The sequence below is a fragment of the Papio anubis genome, chromosome 7 (assembly GCF_008728515.1).
Source record: "Papio anubis isolate 15944 chromosome 7, Panubis1.0, whole genome shotgun sequence".
NCBI classification, from domain to species: domain Eukaryota; kingdom Metazoa; phylum Chordata; class Mammalia; order Primates; family Cercopithecidae; genus Papio; species Papio anubis.
The window spans coordinates 138,873,242-138,894,569 of NC_044982.1; the positions used below are offsets into that span (position 1 = coordinate 138,873,242).

The 21,328-nt window shown below is 40.8% G+C and overlaps 1 protein-coding gene across 7 annotated transcripts in view; it reads right to left on the minus strand.

The window, feature by feature from the left end:
* Positions 1-21,328, minus strand: part of SLC12A1 (solute carrier family 12 member 1) — a 101,357-nt gene that overhangs the window by 54,882 nt on the left and 25,147 nt on the right. For all 7 annotated transcript variants that reach the window (XR_649103.4, XM_009210111.3, XM_009210113.3 and 4 more), the window contains 7 exons: positions 18,752-18,863; positions 16,569-16,696; positions 9,798-9,882; positions 6,508-6,659; positions 4,394-4,501; positions 3,950-4,073; positions 1,265-1,366 (listed from right to left, as the gene is read on the minus strand). Coding sequence is in view for 6 of the 7 variants with exons in the window: in XM_009210111.3 (XP_009208375.1) it covers positions 1,265-1,366; positions 3,950-4,073; positions 4,394-4,501; positions 6,508-6,659; positions 9,798-9,882; positions 16,569-16,696; positions 18,752-18,863 (811 nt within the window). In the remaining variant the exon portion in view is untranslated. The remainder of the gene's footprint in view (positions 1-1,264; positions 1,367-3,949; positions 4,074-4,393; positions 4,502-6,507; positions 6,660-9,797; positions 9,883-16,568; positions 16,697-18,751; positions 18,864-21,328) is intronic.

The window sequence follows — 21,328 nt, forward strand, 5'->3', positions numbered from 1 at the left end:
GGGAAAAGCTCTGATTTGAAGGGCACCTTTTGTTAATGAATGCGGTACGTTTTAATATAGGAGTTGCCAAAACACAACAGAACTTTACGTGTTTGGGAGCAATTTCCTAAATGGCCACAAGATGGACATAGCACTTCAAGAACATCATTGAAAATAGCCTTATTTTTCTTTGAGTCTGGCTTCCCGTCCGTGTGTGTGTGTGTGTGTGTGTGTGTGTGTGTGTGTGTGTGTGAGAGAGAGAGAGAGAGAGAGAGAGAGACAGACAGACAGACAGTTTCTGGGTTTGCGTATCCATGTGTCTCCCTCTATATGCTTTTCTATATTTTCCTCTCTCTCTCCCCCTCTTTCCCATTCTCCTTTGCACTCTTTTCCCTGGCTGTCTACTATTTCACCTTATTTGTCAGAAGTGGCCATAACATGGCATGGAGTCACACATTTCTGTGTTAACAAAACACACAAAGAAACAGAAAGTCCTCTGTTACTTTCTGTAGCCTAGTATTCGTTAGATTAAGGTTGGTCTTCCATCTATATTTTGTCTTATTGGCAGCAAGTTTTCCAAAGGAGGCTTAATATCTTGTCAGGCCCTGAATGAGTGGAAATGTGTTTATATATCCAGTAAAAGTTCTCAAGATGGAGATCTTTCTGAAGGTAGGTAATGACAAGTCTCTATTCTGGTAGAAAGGCAGAAGAAACTGTAGTGGACAATGAAAGCAAAGAAGAGGTGAGGAGTGACTAGAAAGGGGAAGGCTCTTTGGTGTGAAATTTTGAACAACTTTAAACCACAGCCCAAAGGGTGCACTGATGCCACCAGCATCAATGCAGCCTGTCTACATTGCCTCCACTCAGCAGGTAATTATGGGAACTACTCATCCTTCTCTTCTGCACCATGGGCAGGAAACAAATTGATAGTAAGGAAGTTTCAAATATATACATTAATTCCACTTCTGTGGTCACTTTCACCCTGGAAATAAATAGTGGTGTTTTTCTACTGCTGAAATAAATGTAGTTTCTCTTGCAATGAATAATTTATTGCCACGGGAGAAAATTGACTTTACGGTTGGTCAAAAAGGCCATTGCTCAAATGATTCTTTTTCTATTTCAAAACTCATCCCCAAACTCACCAAAATAAAGTAGATTACGCTTCCTACTAGGATATAAGGAAACGTATAAACACAGATTGAACACTTTTCACTGACTTATTTCATTTTATTGAGACAAACTAACTGTTTGCTTAGGCATATTTTAGTTTTGGAAGCCAGCTTACCTGGAGATTTGGCATAAGAGGCATGGAAGCAGGAGAAATTAATAAGTGCATATGAGGCCAGGAAAAAGTTGGAGATGATGGGAGCAATGGTGTTCAGTTCCGCTGTAAAAGTAACAGAATTGAACATGTACGTATGAGTGATGAGACCAGGGGCTGAACAGCTGTTACAGCCTGGAAGCTTGACTTTATTTGGAAATTGAAAACATAGCGAGCATCTGTCAAAGTTTAAGAAGTTAGTCATTTTTCTTTGGGGGATACATATTTACTCTTAGCTAGGGTTTCTATAAAGTAAGAAATAAAAAAGTCTACCAATCAGAAAATAGACAATTGAGACCCCTACCTACAAAATGTTCAAGTGGCAATGGGTAGGTGTGGGACTGGGCATACAATTAACTCCCCTGCAGCTTTTCTGGAGGCATCTAATCCTGTGTTCTTTAACTGTTATGTATGCAATAAATAGGCTCTGCAGGATATTGGTTAAATACCAGTGCACCGAAAACTCCCTAGTGGAAATCTCCCTGCATAGACCCAATATGTGTTCTCTGATTTTCAGGACTCTTTGTCATTCCTACCTTTTCCACATCTCTAGAGAGTTCTGCCTCTCAAGGCTAGCCAAATATATTATTATTATTATTATTATTATTATTATTATTATTATTTTGAGATAGAGTCTAGCTCTTGTCGCCTAGCCTGGAGTGCAATGGCACAATCTCAGCTCACGGCAACCTCTGCCTCCCGGGTTCAAGCGACTCTCCTGCCTCAGCCTCCCTAGTAGCTGGGACTATAGGTGCCTGCCACCATGCCCAGGTAATCTTTGTATTTTTAGTAGAGACAAGGTTTCACCATGTAGGCTGGGCTGGTCTTGAACTCCTGACCTCGAGTGACCCACCCACCTCAGCCTCCCAAAGTGCCGGGATGAACAGGCGTGAGCCACTGTGCCTGGTCCAAAAATACTTTTGCCTCAGGAGTAAATATCTGGTATGATTTAATTCCAGTTGGATTTTTTACTGGGCGATACAAGAAAAAATATAGAGACGTCATCCTTTATCTGAAGGTCAGACACCTATCACCCTCAATGATGCAAATGATGCAATGGTGCAAGTGATGCAATGATGCAAATGCAGGCAGCTGGGTGTGATTCTGGAACATGGATACCGACAAGAAAGTAGGCAAAACAGCTGCTATGATGCTTATGCATGGAGCCAATCCACTTGTTCTGAAAGAATGACTTTAAATGATATTATCTAATGTATACAAGACTTTTAAAACTTTGGTTGTGGGTCGGCGCCGTGGCCTCGCCTGTAATCCCAGCACCTTTGGGAGGTCGAGATATGGATCACGAGGTCAGAGATCGAGACCATGCTGGCTGGATCGACGGTGGAACCCCGTTTTCATTAAAAATACAATAGTCGGTAGTGGCGGGAGCCAGTTACCGCGGAATCCGGAGGCGGCTTGCAGTGAGTTGAGATCCGGGTTACTTCAGCCTGGCGACAGAGTGAGACTCGTTTGGGCAAAAAAACTCTTGGTTGCTCACTCACCTAAATGCAGCATGAGGCAATGATTTGAGATCTTTTTTTTTTTTTGAGACGGAGAGTTCCGCTGTCGCCTATCAGGCTGAGTGCAGTGGCCGACCTCGCTCACTGCAAGCTCCGGCCCGGTTCACGCATTCCTCCCACCTCAGCCTCCCAGTAGCTGGGACTACAGGCGCTCACCACCGCCTCGCTAAGCATTTTTAGTAGGACGTGTCTCATCTCCTGACCTTGTGAGATTCAAAGGCTGGGGTAATTCCCTCATATAATTCTGGTATCTCATATGAAATCACTTTGCTAATTTTAAAATCTAACAAACATAGAGAGTTACAAATTCTTCAGCCTCATACAAATGCTATGAGGATTCATGAATTATAGTCCCTTCCTGAGTTCAACATGTAATGATGAGGAGCCCTCATTGCTTGGCACTGCCATGCTGAAGAAGTCTCTGCCCGCCTGTGTGTGGCTCCCAAAGTCCTCTGCCTTCTGCTTCTTTTCCTCTGATATGCTCATCAGCAAAGGTGAGGCCTTAGGGAGGAGTGAGACATGCGCAAGTTTAAGTTGATGAATGTGCCTCTCCAAGATTATGTAGCTGTTTCTATATCACCTGGGGAGAGGAAGCCAAGATTATAGTCTAGGTAAGTGGTTCTCAAATACCAGTGGTCTACTTGAAATGTAGACTTGTGAAATGTAGACTCCTTACCCTCAGAGAGTCTGACTCAGTTACTCTGGAATTGGGCCTGAAGTCTCCGCACTCGCCCAAACACCCCAGGTGATTGCGACATAGATGCTCAGTGGACCACATTCCCAGAAACACTAACAGGCAATTCAATTCTGCTAGCCATCAGGCCAGTAGTTATGGCAGCTGGGGGAGACTCTGGATTTAGACAGTTTCAGGCAGGTGGGAAGAAGGATTCAGCTGCCTTTGGTTGGATGGATTTCGAACACTCAGATTCAAAGAATAGATTAAAATTCAAAGTCTACCTCGAGTTCCTCAAAGGCCCTCTACACACAAGGATTTCTCATTTCCTTCTTAGATGCCAATATTCCCAAATGGGATCCTAAACATGAAACGGGTAATTTTTCAAACTAAAAGGAAAGCCCTGAATAATCAGAATTCTTTGGTTTTCAATCAAAACAAGAAAACTTTACAAACCAATAAGAATAAATGCCATGGCTATAAGAAAAGTGAGAATATATCCTCTCAGGGGTTCATTGTTTTTCCCGTATCCCTTTGCAAAAAACTGCAGAGCTTTGTAGATGTTGTCCTTGCACAGAGCCTAATGGAAAAGAAGAGAAGACATTTGTCATTTATAGCTATGCACAGTCATTTTCTCTAGGTGATTCAAACGGGAAGATTTGGGGAAAGATTAAGTGATACACAAGATGAGGCACAAGTTAACACTGCACTTTATCATTCTTTATATTATTTGAATCGATCTTGACTATATGGCAGACATAGCACTTGAGCCAAATGCAAACATTAACTGTTTCAGAAAATGATGGAAAATGATTGCCAGTGAGAATGAATATTTCAGCTTGCTTCACATTCTGTGGAAACAGCAATAGGGAGAAGCACAAGCTGTTGTGCTTGTATTACCTGAAACACTTTGGGTGCGCTGACAAGGGAAGCCAGGGCGGAGGAGAGCGTTGCAGAAAAGATTCCCGCAGTGATGAGGGGGCCAAAGCCTGATACCATGCTCATGACCTTGAGAAGAGAGGTACAAGTAAGGAGACTTCCTGTGATTTGGAATCTATTTCATAAGCAAATTGCTTTCAGCTAGATTTTTTCCCCCTGCTTCTTTCTCACTTTCACATTCTTGTTTGTTTGTTTGTTTGTTTGAAACGGAGTCTCGCTCTATCGCCCAGGCTGGAGTGCATTGGCACGATCTTGGCTCATTGCAACCTCTGCCTCCTGGGTTCAAGCAATTCTTGTACCTCAGCCTTCCGAGTAGCTGGGATTACAGGCACCTGCCACCACGCCCCGCTAAATTTTGTATTTCTAGTAGACACGGGATTTCACCATTTTGGCCAGGCTGGTCTTGAACTCCTGACCTCAAGTGATCTGCCCGCCTCAGCCTCCCAAAGGGCTGGGATTGTAGGCATGAGCCACTGTACCTGGCCCATTCTCACGTTCTTAATTTTATTTTTTAAAAATAGAAATGGCCTTTTTGGTTATTTATAAGATAATAAATGCTCACCGCAATATATCCAGAAGATACTGGAAAAAATAAAGAAGGAAATGGTTTCAAGGATTTTGACATTTTCCCCTCTGTTCTTTGTGGCCATATGTTTCTTTGATGATGGGGAATTCTATCCAGCAGAAAGCAGTATTTTAATACGGTTTAGGGAGGGGCTCAGCTGTTTACTAGTCTTTTTACAGCCATTAACCTTTCTTCTTCCTGCACACAGAGGCTTTTCAGACCTTTGCTATTTCTGTGCTCATTAAACATAAGTTTAGATCTGAGACATGATGTGATTCTATCAATTTAAGTCATATTTTGGAATAATGACTTCAGTTGAGTTCATTTCTCTTTGTGGGTTGTTAAAACAGAAGAGTGAAGCTTTCACGACAAATTTACTTCTCCCTCTGCTCACCAATCATGCAGACAAATTAATAGGTTTAAAGTCCTACAGCTTTCCTAACTTCTATTGTTACTTCCCCCTTATTTACCTTCCCTCTGGCACTCACAATTTCTCTCTTAGCCTTGTCTTCCAGGCTCTCCAGGGCCACCTCAAAGGCTTTGTCTAAGCTGAAGGCCGTATATGAAATGCATTCCAAGATTTCTCAGTGAACTTAAAACAGAACTATCATTTGACCCAGTAATCTCTTTACTGGGTATATATCCAAAAGAAAATAAATCATTCAACCAAAAAGATACAGGCACTTGTATGTCTAGTGCAGCACAATTCATAATAGCAAAGACATGGAATCAACCTAGATGCCCATCAGTGGTGGACTGGATAAAGAAAATGTGGTACACATACACCATACAATACTACACAGCCATGAAAAGAATAAAATCATGTCCTTCACGGTAACATGGATGCAGCTGGAGACCATTATCCTAAGCAAATTAGCACAGGAACAGAAAACCAAATACAACATATTCTCACTTATAAGTAGGAGCTAAACATTGAGTACTCATGAACATAAAGTGGCAACAAGGGACACTGGGGACTACTGGGGGGGACAGAGGATGGCAAGGGTTGAAAACTAGCTATTGAGTACTATGCTTAGTACCTGGGTGAACTACTCACAATGAACAGAGGCTACTTGTTGTAATACCCCCAAATCTCAGCATCACACAATACACTCATGTAACAAACCTGCACATATAGGATACTCCCCGAATCTAAAATAAAAACTAAAATTATAAAAGAAAGAAATACATAACAAGTGCTAACTAACCTAAGTTCCTTTCCACCATGAAATCTTGCACAACTGACTGGAAGACACATAGTGCCAGGAGATGATCTCTCCCTGGTGATGCAATTCATACGACTGCCTATTGTCTCTGACCACAGGAAATGTAACATAGGATTCGCTACCATGTAATGCCTGTATGACTCCTTTCCCTCCCACATGAGTCATTCCATGCTGGATTCTTATCAGCCAGTAATCAATCAGTTGCAGATTCAGAAATCTTACTCTATGTGACATTCAAAAAATGAAAATAATGGCAATGAACAGTTTTAAATTTTGCTTCAAACCTGGAAATTGTTCATCAGTCCATACTGACATGGTTCATGTCGACATCTTGAGAAGTCATAGCCCAACCCACATGCTGCTGAACCATTGCAGTTCATCCCAGAAATGATGGTGTCATTCATGTTCCCGGTGGCATCTCGGACCACACAGGCCCCTGTGGAAACAACCGTGGCTTGTTATTTCTTTATAAGGTTCTGGTCCCCTAGGGTTTTCTTCTGAAAACATAGTTTACTTTGAGTCTGCAAAGGTCCATTTCTTAGCCTCTGTTCACTGTGGGTAGTTCTTGATAACTGGAGGCTCCCATCTGCTGAGCCCTGGGGTTTCCCCTTTTCTGTAAAAGGCTGCCATTTCAACTGCCTGTGTGACTTAGATTTGAGTGGTAAGAGACTTGGGAGTTGACACTCAGTCTTAATTTCTTATCTCTTAAAACTTGCATGGTAGCCCTTGGTACATAACACATACTCAATACATATGTCTGGCTTAGTACTAACGACTGGATGGTTTTCAAGTAGAAGGATTTATTTCCTCATCTGCAAGAGAGCCAAGGGGTGGCATTATGGAATTCTATTATAGCGATTAAGAGAACGCAGCCCCTCTTTTCAACTAATGATATTCCTTGCATAATTTATAAAACAGAGCTATAGTTCCACATTATATGCAGTTTTAATGGTTTAAACAGTAAAGGAAATGTTTTAGGATAAAATATTCAGATTTCCTAGGCAATGGTCAAATAATATTGATCTAGTATCTATCTTAGTTGATCTATTCCATTATTTTCATGCATTTGAGTGTATCTGTCATTTTCTACTATAGCATTCTATGATGAACATCTTCGTGCATAAACTTTTTCTTCTAGGATAGATTCTTAAAAATAGAATTATGGTCATTTAAAGGACTGCTGATATATATTTTAATCACTGGCATTCCCTTATGATTTTTTCTAACTAATCTTTGCCGTGTTTTTGATAGGATTTTTGAAATATATGAATATATGTGTGAAGTATATATAAACTTTTCTGAACTACATGAAGGATAAATACTTTACAAACTAAATGCCAACCAAAAAAACTGCTTTGGTTTTCAAACTCTACCCAGGGTGGATTCTCATGCCTTGCTAATAATACCTTTAAGACAGGTCCCAGAGACAGGAATAAATGTGATTCTTAGCCATGGAATCCACATTCTTTGAATTTGGGAGACTTAAAAATCATAGACTCTTTTTTGTTTGTTTGTTTTTGTTTTTGAGACAGAGTCTCGCTGTGTTGCCCAGGCTGGAGTGCAGTGGCACGATCTTGGCTCACTGCAACCTCCGCCTCCTGGGTTCAAGCAATTCTCTGCCTCAGCCTCCCAAGTATCTGGGATTACAGGCGCCTGCCACCATGCCCAGCTAATTTTTGCATTTTAAGTAGAGACGGGGTTTCACCCTCTTGGCCAGGCTGGTCTTGAACTGACGTCATGATCCACCCTCCTCGGCCTCCCAAAGTGCTGGGATTACAGGTGTGAGCCACTGCACCCGGCCAATCATAGACTCTTTTATCTGAAAGAGCCATTTAAAATAATCATTGAGGGATCCTTTTTATCGTAGTCCTGAGAGGTAGCCTGCCAGCTTCTACTTGAACGCTTGAAATTATGGATGTCAATTACCAAGTCAAACTATCCTTTCATATTTTACCTGTTTGCATTGTTCATTTATGTTGAACTGAACTCTTTGAATCATGTATTTTAACCTCTGCATAACAGATCTCTCAAAATTCCCATGAAGCCAGGCCATGAGTCGTTATTTGTACTAATGACAGGACATTGACTCCATGACTGTCCTTCTCCTATGCTGGGCAAGTGTAGAAATGTATATTTTTCCATCCATTCGGGGCAAAACTTGAAGGTCTGAAATCAGGTCTATAACTTTACTCATTCTCTCACTTTAACTGTAATAAAAAAGAAAACCACTAGGGAAATTTAACTTTAGTGGTTTCAATGTCATTTAAAAATGTGTTGATTTCCTAAGGCACTGAAACAAAAAATCTCTTTACATGTAACTACACTTGGACATGCCCTAACAATACATTTATCTACCTATTTATTGATTTTTGACACATGGTCTCACTCTGTTGCCCAGGCTGGAGTGCAGTGGTGTGATCACAGCTCATTGCACCCTTGACCTTCCAGGCTTAAACAGTCCTCCCACCTCACCCTTCCCAGTAGCTGGGATCATAGGTATGTGCCTCCACGCCCGGCTAATTTTTTATTTTTTGTAGGAATGGGGTCTCTCTATGTTGCACAGGCTAGTCTTGAACTCCTGGGCTTAAGCAATCCTCTGGCCTCAGTCTCCCAAATTGGGATTACAGGCATGAGCTACTGTGCCCAGCCCCGACAATACTTTGAACAAAGTTATCAGATTTCCTCAAACTAGAGACAATGAGACAGGGAAGGATTTAAGTTCTTTTTTTTTTTTTAATCTCCAGAAACCAACTGTAGGTACATGCATCTTCTCAATTTCTCTTATAGTAAGTGGAAGAGGACTGTGACATACCCTTTGGCTTCATGGTGGTCCAGCCTAGAGCTTTTTCCCCTGTTGTACACAGAAGACGGTTTTCTTCTCTAAATGTTGAGAAACCTCTTCCTTTCCTACTATGCCAAAAGTATGAGGCAGCCCCTAACCAGGAGGAGGTGTGACTGTAGGCAGCAGGTGGAACGAAAGTCAGCCTCAGGAACAGCAGGTGAGTACACATATTTTCTGTTCACTGAGCAATGTAGGGGCTGGCCGCCCACACTGCCAGCAGCTGGATCTTGTTCTGATATGCTGCCAATTGGTGACGGTGACATTTCCATATTAAGGATAGCAGTGCAAGGATGAGACATAGTCACAAATTCCACATCTTTCATACTTTCCTAAGGCTGTTTTTAGGTTTGAATGGTTTTGTTTTTCACTTCTTTTCTCTATTCTGTTTCTCTCCTGCCTCCTAGAACAAGGGAAGTGTGTGCTGGAAGTGGTGGCCTCCTTAGCAGTGGGATTATCATCAAGGGTAGTAAAATGGGACCCTCTTTGTGTTCAGGTAGAATGACAACCTGATTAGCTTTATTCTAGCCCTGACCCAGAGATGCCTGTATTACAGCTTAATTGCATTCAAATCCCTAAAGTATCCAAATCATTAACATTAAGGTACCAAGAAGGGAATTAAAATGGTTGCCTTTTAAAAAGCTTTGTATTTATGCTTCATTGAAAGCCCACTAGATGTGAACAACTGGATCCCTCGTAATTCTGACATTCGAACACTAGAGACGTACTACTTACCTACACAAATTGCAACCGCTAAGTAGGCAACAGTGGTGATGAAAATGGCCAGCATGGTTCCTCTGGGGATGGCGTCTTGGGGATCCTTTAAAAAAATAATGTGGAGGTAGAAGAATACAGAGCAGAATAAGAACCATAGATCACTTGGAGTTATTTTCACATTTTCAGATTTTTAGGCTACCCATCCTGAGGCAAGTTCTAAGAAAAGATCAAGCAAACGGCAAGTTGATAAGCTCGAGCTTTATTTTAGACAAAGACAAGGTGTGCAAAGTGAATAAAGAAATCTGTAAAACTTTCAGCTGAACAGATGACATCTCTAACTGTCCAGAAGGAAGTTTCTATAGAAAAGTATAGTAGGTAGTTCACTCACCAAGGCCTCATCCTTCTCTTTATCTCCTATGAATTTCATTTAGATGTATTACATCTTGAATTTGTAGGGGAAAACATACAAACATATCTGGCATGTTGATAATATCTCTGTATGTATTTGTTTTATACTGAGCTTAAGCTTGCCTTTAAAAAAATCACTTTTGACTGAGTGAAAAGGATGATCTACTTGCTAAATTCTTCAATCCCTTAAATTCCCTATTTGAAATCAAGTTCAGAAATATCTGCAATGGGAGATATTTAATTTCCATAAGCAGACATAAAGAAAGAGGCAAATTCAAGCTTATACCAGAAAATGCGCTTTTCTCTTGCTTATAAGTGTATATACATTCACTAAGTTGATTTCACATCATACTTAATTTACCATTTTATATCCTATTTGGGGGGCATAAATCATATAAAATCAATTTTTAAGTAGCATATTGAATTGTATTCAACTCAACTTAATAGAGATTATTAAATAGAAATTTTAATGTCTTCACTTTTACAGGACAGGGCCTGGCACAGAGTAGGAGTCAATAAATATTGAATTGAAGAAGGCACAATATCAGCAGGTATGAGTCCCCCAACCAGAGCACATTAGACTCATCAATACAAATAAGCAATCACTGCAGTCAAACAAAGTTTGTGCTTTAAAAAGAAAACTAAAATGTGCTGAACGAGTCCGTCAAAAAGGTTATACATAGTGAATGTAGACTCAACTTGACAACTGAAAGTCACAACTGAATCAAGCAAACCTGCCCCCCATGGCAGTAAGCCGGCCCTGTGGAACCACTCTGTGATCATTAATTCCTCCGCACTCTTCTAGGAGTATCTGCACACAGGGTTTGTTCTGACACGTATATACCCAGTCTCTTCCTTCCAAACTATTGTCTTCAGTGTGGCAGGTGTATGAAATGGGGCAGTGCACAGAAGGAAAAAGAAGGCAGTCATGACTATGATGGGGCCTACTGAATGCCCTAATTTATGTTATCTTCCCAAATTTATTTATTTATTTTTTTTTGAGACGGAGTCTCGCTCTGTCGCCCAGGCTGGAGTGCAGTGGCCGGATCTCAGCTCACTGCAAGCTCCGCCTCCCGGGTTTACGCCATTCTCCTGCCTCAGCCTCCCGTGTAGCTGGGACTATAGGCGCCGGCCACCGCGCCCGGCTAGGTTTTTTTGTATTTTTTAGTAGAGACGGGGTTTCACCGCGTTAGCCAGGATGGTCTCGATCTCCTGACCTCGTGATCCGCCCGTCTCGGCCTCCCAAAGTGCTGGGATTACAGGCTTGAGCCACCGCGCCCGGCCCCCAAATTTATTTTATTGATGAAGAATTTCTTGAGATCTGAGTAAAATGTAAAGAACCGACAGTGGGAAAAACAGAAAAAAAATATATATATAACATTTATGATATTTATATATATATATATATATATATATATATATATATGGATAACAGATGTGAAGATGGAAGGCAGTCTTGTACCTAAAACACAAAAACTTAGTTTTTGGCCAGGCACGGTGGCTCACGTCTGTAATCCCAGCACTTTGGGAGGCCACATGGCAGATCACCTGCTGGAGGTCGCTTGAGAGCAGCCTGGCCAACATGGCTAAACCCCATCTCTACTAAAATATAAAAATTAGCTGTGCATGGTGATGTGTGCCTGTAATCCCAGGTGCTCAGGAGACTGAGGCACGAGAATCACTTGAACCTGGGAGGCGAAGGTTGTAGTGAACTGAGATTGCGCCACTGCACTCCAGCCTGGGCGACAGAGTGAGACGCTGTCTCCAAACAAACAAACAAACAAACACCCCACAAACTTAGTTTTTATTTGCAACTATCTGCTACAAGCTCTAAAATGACTTAACAGGAGTCACATGAGAGTCGATCATGACTCTAAGACATTATTATTTATTTATTTATTTTGACATGGATTCTTGCTCTGTTGCCCAGGCTGGATTGCAGTGGCTCAATCGTGGTTCACTGCAGCCTCAACCTTCCCGTGCTCAAATTATCCTCCCACCTCAGCCTCCCAAGTAGCTGGGATGATAGGTGTGTGCGACCCTGCCCAGCTATTTTTGTGTGTGTGTTTTGTAGAGACAGGGTTTTGCCATGTTGCTCAGGCTGGTCTCAAACTCCTGGACTCAGACAATCGCCCACCTTGGCCTCCCAAAATTCTGTGATTATAAGCATAAGCCACCTTGTCTAGCCATGATCCCAAGACATTAACATGTAAATCTGGATGCCAATATATTAGTGTATGATTAGATATTCACATTGTCTGGTCTGGCTAGCTTCTCCTTAGATAGGGCTCAGGAGGACTTTGACAAATTATTGATTTTCACTTGAAATGTAGTTTCCATCCACAAGCAGTAACCCAAAACCTAACCTTCTTTACCTTTTTTCATTAGACATTTTATTTTTCCTTAGGACAGAATGCAAGCAATCTATTAGATCCCTGCTTTCTCAGTATGTCAACCACATCCTAATTTTGCTTCTCTGAAATCACTTCTTGATTAGACTTGGGTATTTTCTAAATCTTCTCCCAGGTACATATTTAAAGATCATCTATTAGTGCGTTATTAGCAAATGTAAGGTTCTGGATTTGTCGCATGCCCTTGTGCCTGTGAACTTCCTTCCAGAGGAGGATTCTGAGGCTGTGAGTAGAGATCAGGACCCTGCCTACCCTATAGTGTGTAAACAGTAAATGTTTCCTAAATTGAACTGAATCCATTATGTTTTATTTCTAGGTTCACTTTCAAAGAGAAATAATACCTATAAGTACTGACGTTTCCTCCCCATTTCCCAACATATTGTCACCTCCCAGAACTTAACATGGTTGGCCCCTCCGGCTTGTGACCACGTTATTACTTCTCAAAGCATTCTCCTCTCTTGATTTTCATGACCCCACTGTCTTTTGATTTCTCCTGCTTCTTAGCTCTGTCTCTTTTTTCTTCATGGACTTGCTTTTTACCATTAATACTTTGAATGTCTGTGTCTCCCTGAACGCTGCCTCAAACCTCTTCTCTCTCCCCTTTTGCACATACCTGCATTAACTCATCCATGCTATGGCTGCCAGTCCTACCCTAGCTCCTTTCAGAGCTCCAGACTCATACATCTAGCTACCCACTCACTAGACATCGCCACCCCATGTCCTTCTGCCATTTCAACCTCAATAGACAAATGTGAGCTTCCTTTCCTCATCTACTATACTGTGGAATCAATTCAACAGGTTACAGCCAGCATTAAAAGAATACAATAGAATAGAACTGATGTGAGAATATCAGAAGGCATTGCTTGTAATAAAGTAGAGAACCATTTGGGGAAAATTTTCTAAGTGTGCACTTGGTTGTGATGTATAATGTTTTCTTACAGTGGGTCATAGTAAAAAACATTTTTTTTCTATTTCTTCTCCTAACTCTAACAAAAGCTGATATCTTTGGTTCTTTTCCTCTGCATGGCCTTAAATCAGGCCCATGTTGTCTTTTGTCCAGACTATTATGATAGTCTCTAATTGATCTTTCTGCCTCCAGTCTTCCTGCCTATTACACCCTTTCCCCACCTTCCAAACCACCCTCCACAAGCTGTTAGCAGGCTCTCTATAAAACACATATTTGATCATGTTACTCCTTTGTCTAACCTCCTTAGAATCTCCAGCTAGTTTGGGGATAATATCCAAACTCTACTGTCTGTAGTTTAGAGGACCCCTGAGTTCTGTATATAGTAAAAGCATATAGTATATAGTAGTGTATGTGTTAAAAGTTAAACTTAATTATAAAATCATAAAAGTATTTTTAAATAAAAAGAATGCAACATTCTACGATAATGTTATGATTATGTATGCCCCCAAAATCCTAGCAGGCCATTGTTTGTAGTTCTTTACATGTGAACTGAGAATCAGAGATATCTCAGTAGAGGCTGCTAAATAAATAAAAACTTCTTCACTAACATAACAACCCTAAATCAAGTTAACACTTATTTTGAAGGGGGAGGAATTTTAAGTCTTGTCTTTTCAGACAGAAATAATATCTTCTCTTTCTTTGCTTACTCCCAGAGTACTTAGGGCACATAGAAAATTCTTTATAAATATGTTTCTTAACATATTAATGAAGGATGACATACGCTACTCTGCACATAAAATAATTCTCATTAGCAGCATCTTTCTCGGTGCCTTTTTACACCCCATTCCTTCCGTTTCAAATGTTCCTCTCTTCTTTGTCCTGTTGGCAAACTCCTGTTCATCCCTCAAAACCTGGATTGAGTGTCCCCTCTTCTGAAAGTCTTCCTTTACTTTTGAGGGGACAGGCAATTGCTGCTTCCTCTTTCCTTTGCACTTGATTCTACTCTTGCTTGTTCTAATTCATGTAAGGGAAGTCTGTCTCCCCCTTCGACTCTGAGCTCCTTGAGGGACAGGTGAAGCTCCTTGCTTCCTCAGTACCTGGTGTGAACAGGCACTCAGTGAGGGCTAGCTAAGCGGAACTGACTACTAAACATCTGATACAAACTTGTTTTTAAGGAGTCTAAAGAAAGAACAATATTCTTTACTTTAAAGATGTGTTTAGAGTTTGCAGAAATTTAAATCAGTGACCTCTGATACTCTCCCAGAGCTGAGAAACCAGAAGTTCAACATCCATAGCTAAATTTCATTCAGCAGTGATACTACTTGAATCATTTTGAACAAGTTTCTTAACTTTTCTGCACTTCAGCATAATATTTTTATGCCATTTCTGCTTGAGAACTTACCATAGCACTGTGGCCCTTAATATAAAAAATCTAAATGCCTTTATTTTATTTACTCAATTAGTATTTATTGAGGCTGTGCTAGCTTTGAGGATAAAGCAATGAACAAAGTCAAAGGCAAAGGCTCTGCTTTCATGGAGTTATGTTCTAGGGCAAGCGCCTCTGGCTCAAGTCCCTCCAATAGCTGTTTCCTTTTGCCTTCAAGGTGATCGAGCCTCATCAGGGTTTCTCCAGTTGAACTGTAAGAGACTTCTCACTGTTCCCAGTTTCCTCATGCCTGACTATCCTTTCTGCCTGGAATACTCTATATTTCTTCATCAATAGTCAGCATCCAGCCTTTGCTTTATGTTCAGGTTCAAAAGTTATTTCTTTGAGAAAATCATCCCTGATTAACTTAACAATTATTTTTTTCAGTATTTTTATTTCACATCCCACTTGGACAATGCATATGGTTTTCATGTATGTATATTTCTTGATGAGTCTTGAAAATATTTCTCGTCTTCTAAAGTTGATCATAAATATGTTGAGGTAAAACCTGTGTCTTCTACTTTGTGTGTGTGTGTGTGTGTGTGTGTGTGTGTGGTAGAAACAGCTTATTGTTCCCTGATATACGTCCTCACTTTCCTCCTTTTAATACTAGAACCCCCTAAAATTTTATCTGGGCACATGGCTGCCCAGATAGAGACAACATTTCCCACCCTCCTTTGCAACTAGGTAAGGCCACAAGACTAAATTCTGGCCAATGGAATGTCAACAGGAGTGATACATGCAAGTTCTAGGAATTGCTTGCCCTCTACATGCTTATCCCCCTTCCCATGGACTGGAATGTGACCTTGCAGATAGAGGGCAAGCCCCAAAGTAACGGTGAAACAAAGAGGTTATCTGGGTTCCTGGGCTACCTTTTGGAGCAGACCTTTCTTATACCACTGGATGGCCTATGGGCTTGATTTAACATAAAATGTTTATTTATTCATGAGTATATCAAGACTAATCAAGAAATATACATATGTTTTATTTATTTTTGTTTTTTTAAGAGATCAGGGTCTTACTGTATTGCCCAGGCTGGCCTCAAACTCCTGGGTTCAAGCAATCCTCCCACCTCAGCCTCCCAAGTGGCTGGGACTACAGGTGCATGACACTGTGCCCAACTGAGCTAGATTTTGTGCATTAAAACCTGCATCTTGTTTAGGCCACTGTTGCTGGTCTTTTATAACATTCCCATATCCTAACTCATACCATGCTCTTTGCAGTACTTCACACAGAATAATAAGTGGGAAGCTAAGTGAAAATGTGATTATTTCCCTTTGTTTTGTTTTGTTTTTACTTTTACAGGAAAATATTCTCATTCATTTGGGTTTAAAAGAGAAAGGACGGTTCTGGTATTTTTTCACTGAAGTACATTTATTTTGGGGGAAATATGATACACTATCACACTACTCTGTTCTTCTGATATCACTGAATAAGACTTTTGAAAGAATTATCTGGAATAGAAATCCAAATATGGCATTAAAGGAAAGAACTTTTAAATCATCAGGAAATCTTACAGAAACATACAGTTTGAATATGTCGGGTGATATGGTCACATTTAACCTCTCTAGCTCCTTGTGCTACCCACCAGCTGTACCACCACGTCCCAGGACTGCAAAGCAGAACAAACAACGTACCTCCAAATCTCCTGAGATATTGGCACCAGCAAGAATCCCAGTAGCTGCTGGGAAAAAAATGGCAAAGACAGAGAAGAAGCCTTCACCCTTTGTGAAGCGTGGCCCAAAGTTTTCTGCAAATATTGATGCTGCAACATAAATTATAAGAAAGTTATCATGTAGACATTTTTCACAGTGTAGGAGATTAAGTTACGGTTGGCTTCCCTAGCCCTAAATGCAAATACACTCCTATGTTCTAATTTTTTTTTTTTTTTTTTTGAGACAGAGTCTCACTCTGTTGCCCAGGCTGGAGTGCAAAGGCATGATCTCAGCTCACTGTAACCTCCACTTCCCAGGTTCAAGCAACCAAGCGATTCTCCTGCCTCAGCCTCCCAAGTAGCTGAGATTACAGGCACCTGCCACACACCTGGCTAATTTTTTGTATTTTTAGTAGAGACGGGGTTTCACCATGTGGGCCAGGTTGGTCTCGAACTCCTGACCTCAGGGGATCCACCCGCCTCAGTCTCCCAAAGGGCTGGGATTACAGCCATGAGCCACTGCACCTGGCCACATTCCTATATTCTAAATGGAATGAACTTCAAGATGTGGTGTACTCCTGAGGAACTTTATGTTAATATTTGCCAAAAGTCAAAATATATATCATAAGCTTTTAGATCTCTATGACATCGTTCTGAAAAATCAATTTTTGTGCCGACAGAGATCCAGGCTGTCTGACTTTTTTGCATCTAGAAAAAGTTGAAAGAGGAGGAGATGAAGAATTCTCTCATGACCACACTGGCATACCCACAAATGCACCACCACACACATACACACACACACAACTACCTTCTCACATGCATAAATACCATAAACAATACACTGGTTTTCGATGCCTTTTTTTTTTTTTTTGTAGTTGAAGAACCTTGTGGGTGAGTCTACTTTACAATTTTGCTACTAATGTATGAATCTTTTTACTCTTTACTCCTGGGTATTAGATCTTAGCTGCTTATACCAAATCCTCAGTATGGGAGAATATTATGATGAGGAGCTTTGTTAATAAAATAATACCATCCCACAGGTTGTCACCAAATTACTAAATAAAAAGGAAACAACCTGGAAGAAAAACAGGAGGAAAAAAGAGAAAAGAAGAGGCAGAAAAATGTGAACAAAAGAATCTGGGATGGAAAAATAGGAAAAAAAGGCTTAAAGAAAAAAAAATATGGTAGGAGTGGGAAGGAGGGAAAATAATAGAAAGGAAAAGGATATTAACATGCAAAGTGAACCAGAAAGTCTTTATGAAGAAAAGGAGTCAGGAAGAAAGAGATATGTGATATCAAAAAGAAATAAATACTGACCACTGAGTAAATAATGAAGGCAAACATTTAAAGACTCAGCAGTGGATTCTTGAGCAAGCTAGAGGGAAAAGAAAGGCGAGAACAGATAGAAGGAGTAAAATAAGGAGTGAAAGAAGTCAGATTTCACGCTCTGTGATATTATCATAGGATGCTACACTGAGTAACTCCTGCAGTCTTTTCTGCCTGAAAGCCTGACAGTGATGCTTCACTAGGTAATGCTATGGGAAAGCAAGGTGCTAACAAGTCTCGCAGGGAGAAAGAAATGCCTTTGTTTGACTTTAGTGCTCTGCAGTGGCTGAACAAACTGAGCTGTGTCTCTGTTTCTGCTATTTGACAGCAACAACAAAAGGTTTACAAAGCACTTTTGCATTGCAAAGCACATTTTGAGAAACTGTCTTATTTGTTTCTCAAAATTCCGTCAGGAAGTTCTTATTATTGTCCACGTTTTGGCAGGAAAATCTGAGACCCAGGCACATTAGGTGTTCTGTGCAGCTGTTAAGTGGCAGAGTTGAGACCCAACCTTGGGTCTCCTGAATCCAATACCAGGCTCTTTCCTGGAGAAATTTACTATCCATTTTATCACTAGTGAAACTCATATATTTTCTGGTTCTAAAACCTATGGTGTGCCCAGATTTGCTGGTGAGGTACTGGGTTTCAGAAGAGAATGATAGTTTTTGCCTCTATTATGCTTCCCCAATGCACTTCCCATTTCTTTTGAGCTTCTGCATCCACAGGTAACTTGAAAGGGGAGCCAGGCATTCTGATGGCTGGGGTTGGGGTGATGGGGATGGTGACGAGGAGGGCAATGGAGAAGTATTCAGTGAAAAGCAACCAATTTATTCCATGTACCTTGGTAATTAAAGAAACCTCTGGACTTTTTCTCATTGTTGGATGGAATGACAGTTCCAATGAAGAAGTTTGCAATAGCAATGAGAAGAATGACCAGAAGAATCACTTGGGCCTGGAATGGCAAGGTAAAAGGAAACCAAATTAGATTTATTTAACAACTTTTTACATAATTGTAAAAGTTAGAAGTGTCCACTGCAGAAAGACTCCATCTGATTATTTCAGTTAAATCTCTGCTACCCGGAGTAGGTAATAAGTGCATCCTTATTAGAATGGCATGTAAACAGGCCTTATTCTACTTGGATGCATACACTACATTTTTAATGGAGCACATGTTTGGGCACTTCAAGGTGACATTTCTGTAACACTCTAAGTAGCAGGTGGGTAACTTCCACCATTGTCCCAGGAATGTAAATGAAGCCAAAAGTTTTAACACTGATAGACTTGAGGGGGTTTTGTTTGTTTGTTTTCGGCAGAGCACTTATCGGTTGTTTCTGTTCCCAGTGCTAACTGCAGGAGTTCGAGAATGCAGAATGATGAATAGAATTCCTGTGATGCCCAGTGCACTTGACGTCAGGCTACCACTGTGTGCTCAGCACAAGCAGTCTGCAAGGTTGACTGGCCAGATGGTCTTCCTTCAGCCCCTCCAATGCTGCAAGGTGTTTATGGCTTGGTGTTGCCATATGCTGTTTCCTTTACCTGGAAAGCACTTCACTCTACTTCTTGCATAGCTATTTCCTTCTTTTCATCCTTTAAGTCTTAGTTACCTCCTCAGAGAGGCCTTTCTTGACAATTTAATCTTTTATGTTTTATTATTTTATTTTGTTTTGTTTTCCCGAGATGGAGTCTCACTCTGTCGCCCAGGCTGGAGTGCAATGGTGTGATCTGGGCTCGCTGCAACCTCCACCTCCTGGGTTCAAGCAACCCTCCTGCCTCAGCCTCCCGAGTAGCTGGGATTACAGGCATATGCCACTCTGGCTAATATTGTATTTTTAGTAGAGACAGGGTTTCACCATGTTGGCCAGGCTAGTCTCGAACTCCTGACCTTGTGATCTGCCCTCCTCAGCCTCCCAAAGTGCTGGGATTACAGGTGTGAGCCACCATGCCCAGCCCATTTAAATAGTAACAGCTGTCTGTTTACTGAGGGTGTACAATAGAACAGATGCAGATTTAAATTTACCTGTGTTCTTTTAAGGTAAATAATACCACTAACAAACTGGCAGCATTATGAAGTAGGCAATATTATTATCCTCATTTTAAAGATAAAGACACTGAAGCACCGAGAGGTTACACAATTTACTGAAGGCCACAGAGATATAAACTGGATTCAAATTCAGGCACTCTAACTACAGAGCTGGAGCTTTAAATGCTACCCTCTACTGCTACTAAACTTCATTGCCTCGCTCAGGGAATAGAGTTATCTAAAGTAGGGTTCTCCTATGTTTTTTCTCCTATGTTTTTTCAATCACAGTGTCCTGTTGATACTAATTTTCACGAATTCCCTTTTTATATTTATTTCTTTATTTGCTTGCTTATTATTGATCTCTTCGTAGACCATACGTAGGGATTAGGCCTGTTTTGGTCACAGGTGAATATCAGTGCCTAGAAGAATGCTCAACACGTGGTAGGCACTTACTGAAGTTTTGTTGAATGTGTTAATGCATAATCTATAAATAAATGCCATGTAGGAATGTTTTCTGTTGACTTATATAGGTGGGAGGCTTTGGCTGTCTTTCCACGTCTCATGACCACTTGAGATCCAGTTACTTCCTCCACAGGCATGTAGGAATACTTTCCATTGCACCGGTCACTTGAGGGAATTACAAAGGAGGCAAAAGAAATGTTTCCCATCATTCAAAAATTTGCTATCCATTTTATCACTGGTTAAACTCAGAGATTTTCTGGTTCTGAAGCCCATGATGTGTCTAAATTTGCTGGTGAAGTACTGGGTTTCAGAAGAGAATGATAGTTTTTGCCTCTTATATAGGTGCCTCCCACCTGTATAAGTCAATAGAAAACATTCCTACATGGCATTTATTTCTAGATTATGCATTCACACATTCAACAAAACTTCAGTAAGTGCCTACCACATGTTGAACATTCTTCTAGGCACTGATACTCACCTGTGACCAAAACAGGCCTAATCCTTACGTATGGTCTACGAAGAGATCAATAATAAGCAAGCAAATAAAGAAATAAATATAAAAAGGGAATTCGTGAAAATTAGTATCAACAGGACACTGTGATTGAAAAAACATGGGAGAACCCTACTTTACATAACTTTATTCCCTGAGCGAGGCAATGAAGTTTAGTAGCAGTAGAGGGTAGCATTTAAAGCTCCAGCTCTGTAGTTAGAGTGCCTGAATTTGAAACCAGTTTATATCTCTGTGGCCTTCAGTAAATTGTGTAACCTCTCGGTGCTTCAGTGTCTTTATCTTTTGCAAGTTTCTTTGGCAAGCTTCCAACACACTTGCCATTTCTCTTGGGCTTTTGCACCCACAGGCAGCTTGAAAGAGGAACCAGGGTTTGTGATTGAAAGACCCAGGCTTCCAACATGCACCGCTGCTATGATCATAAGGG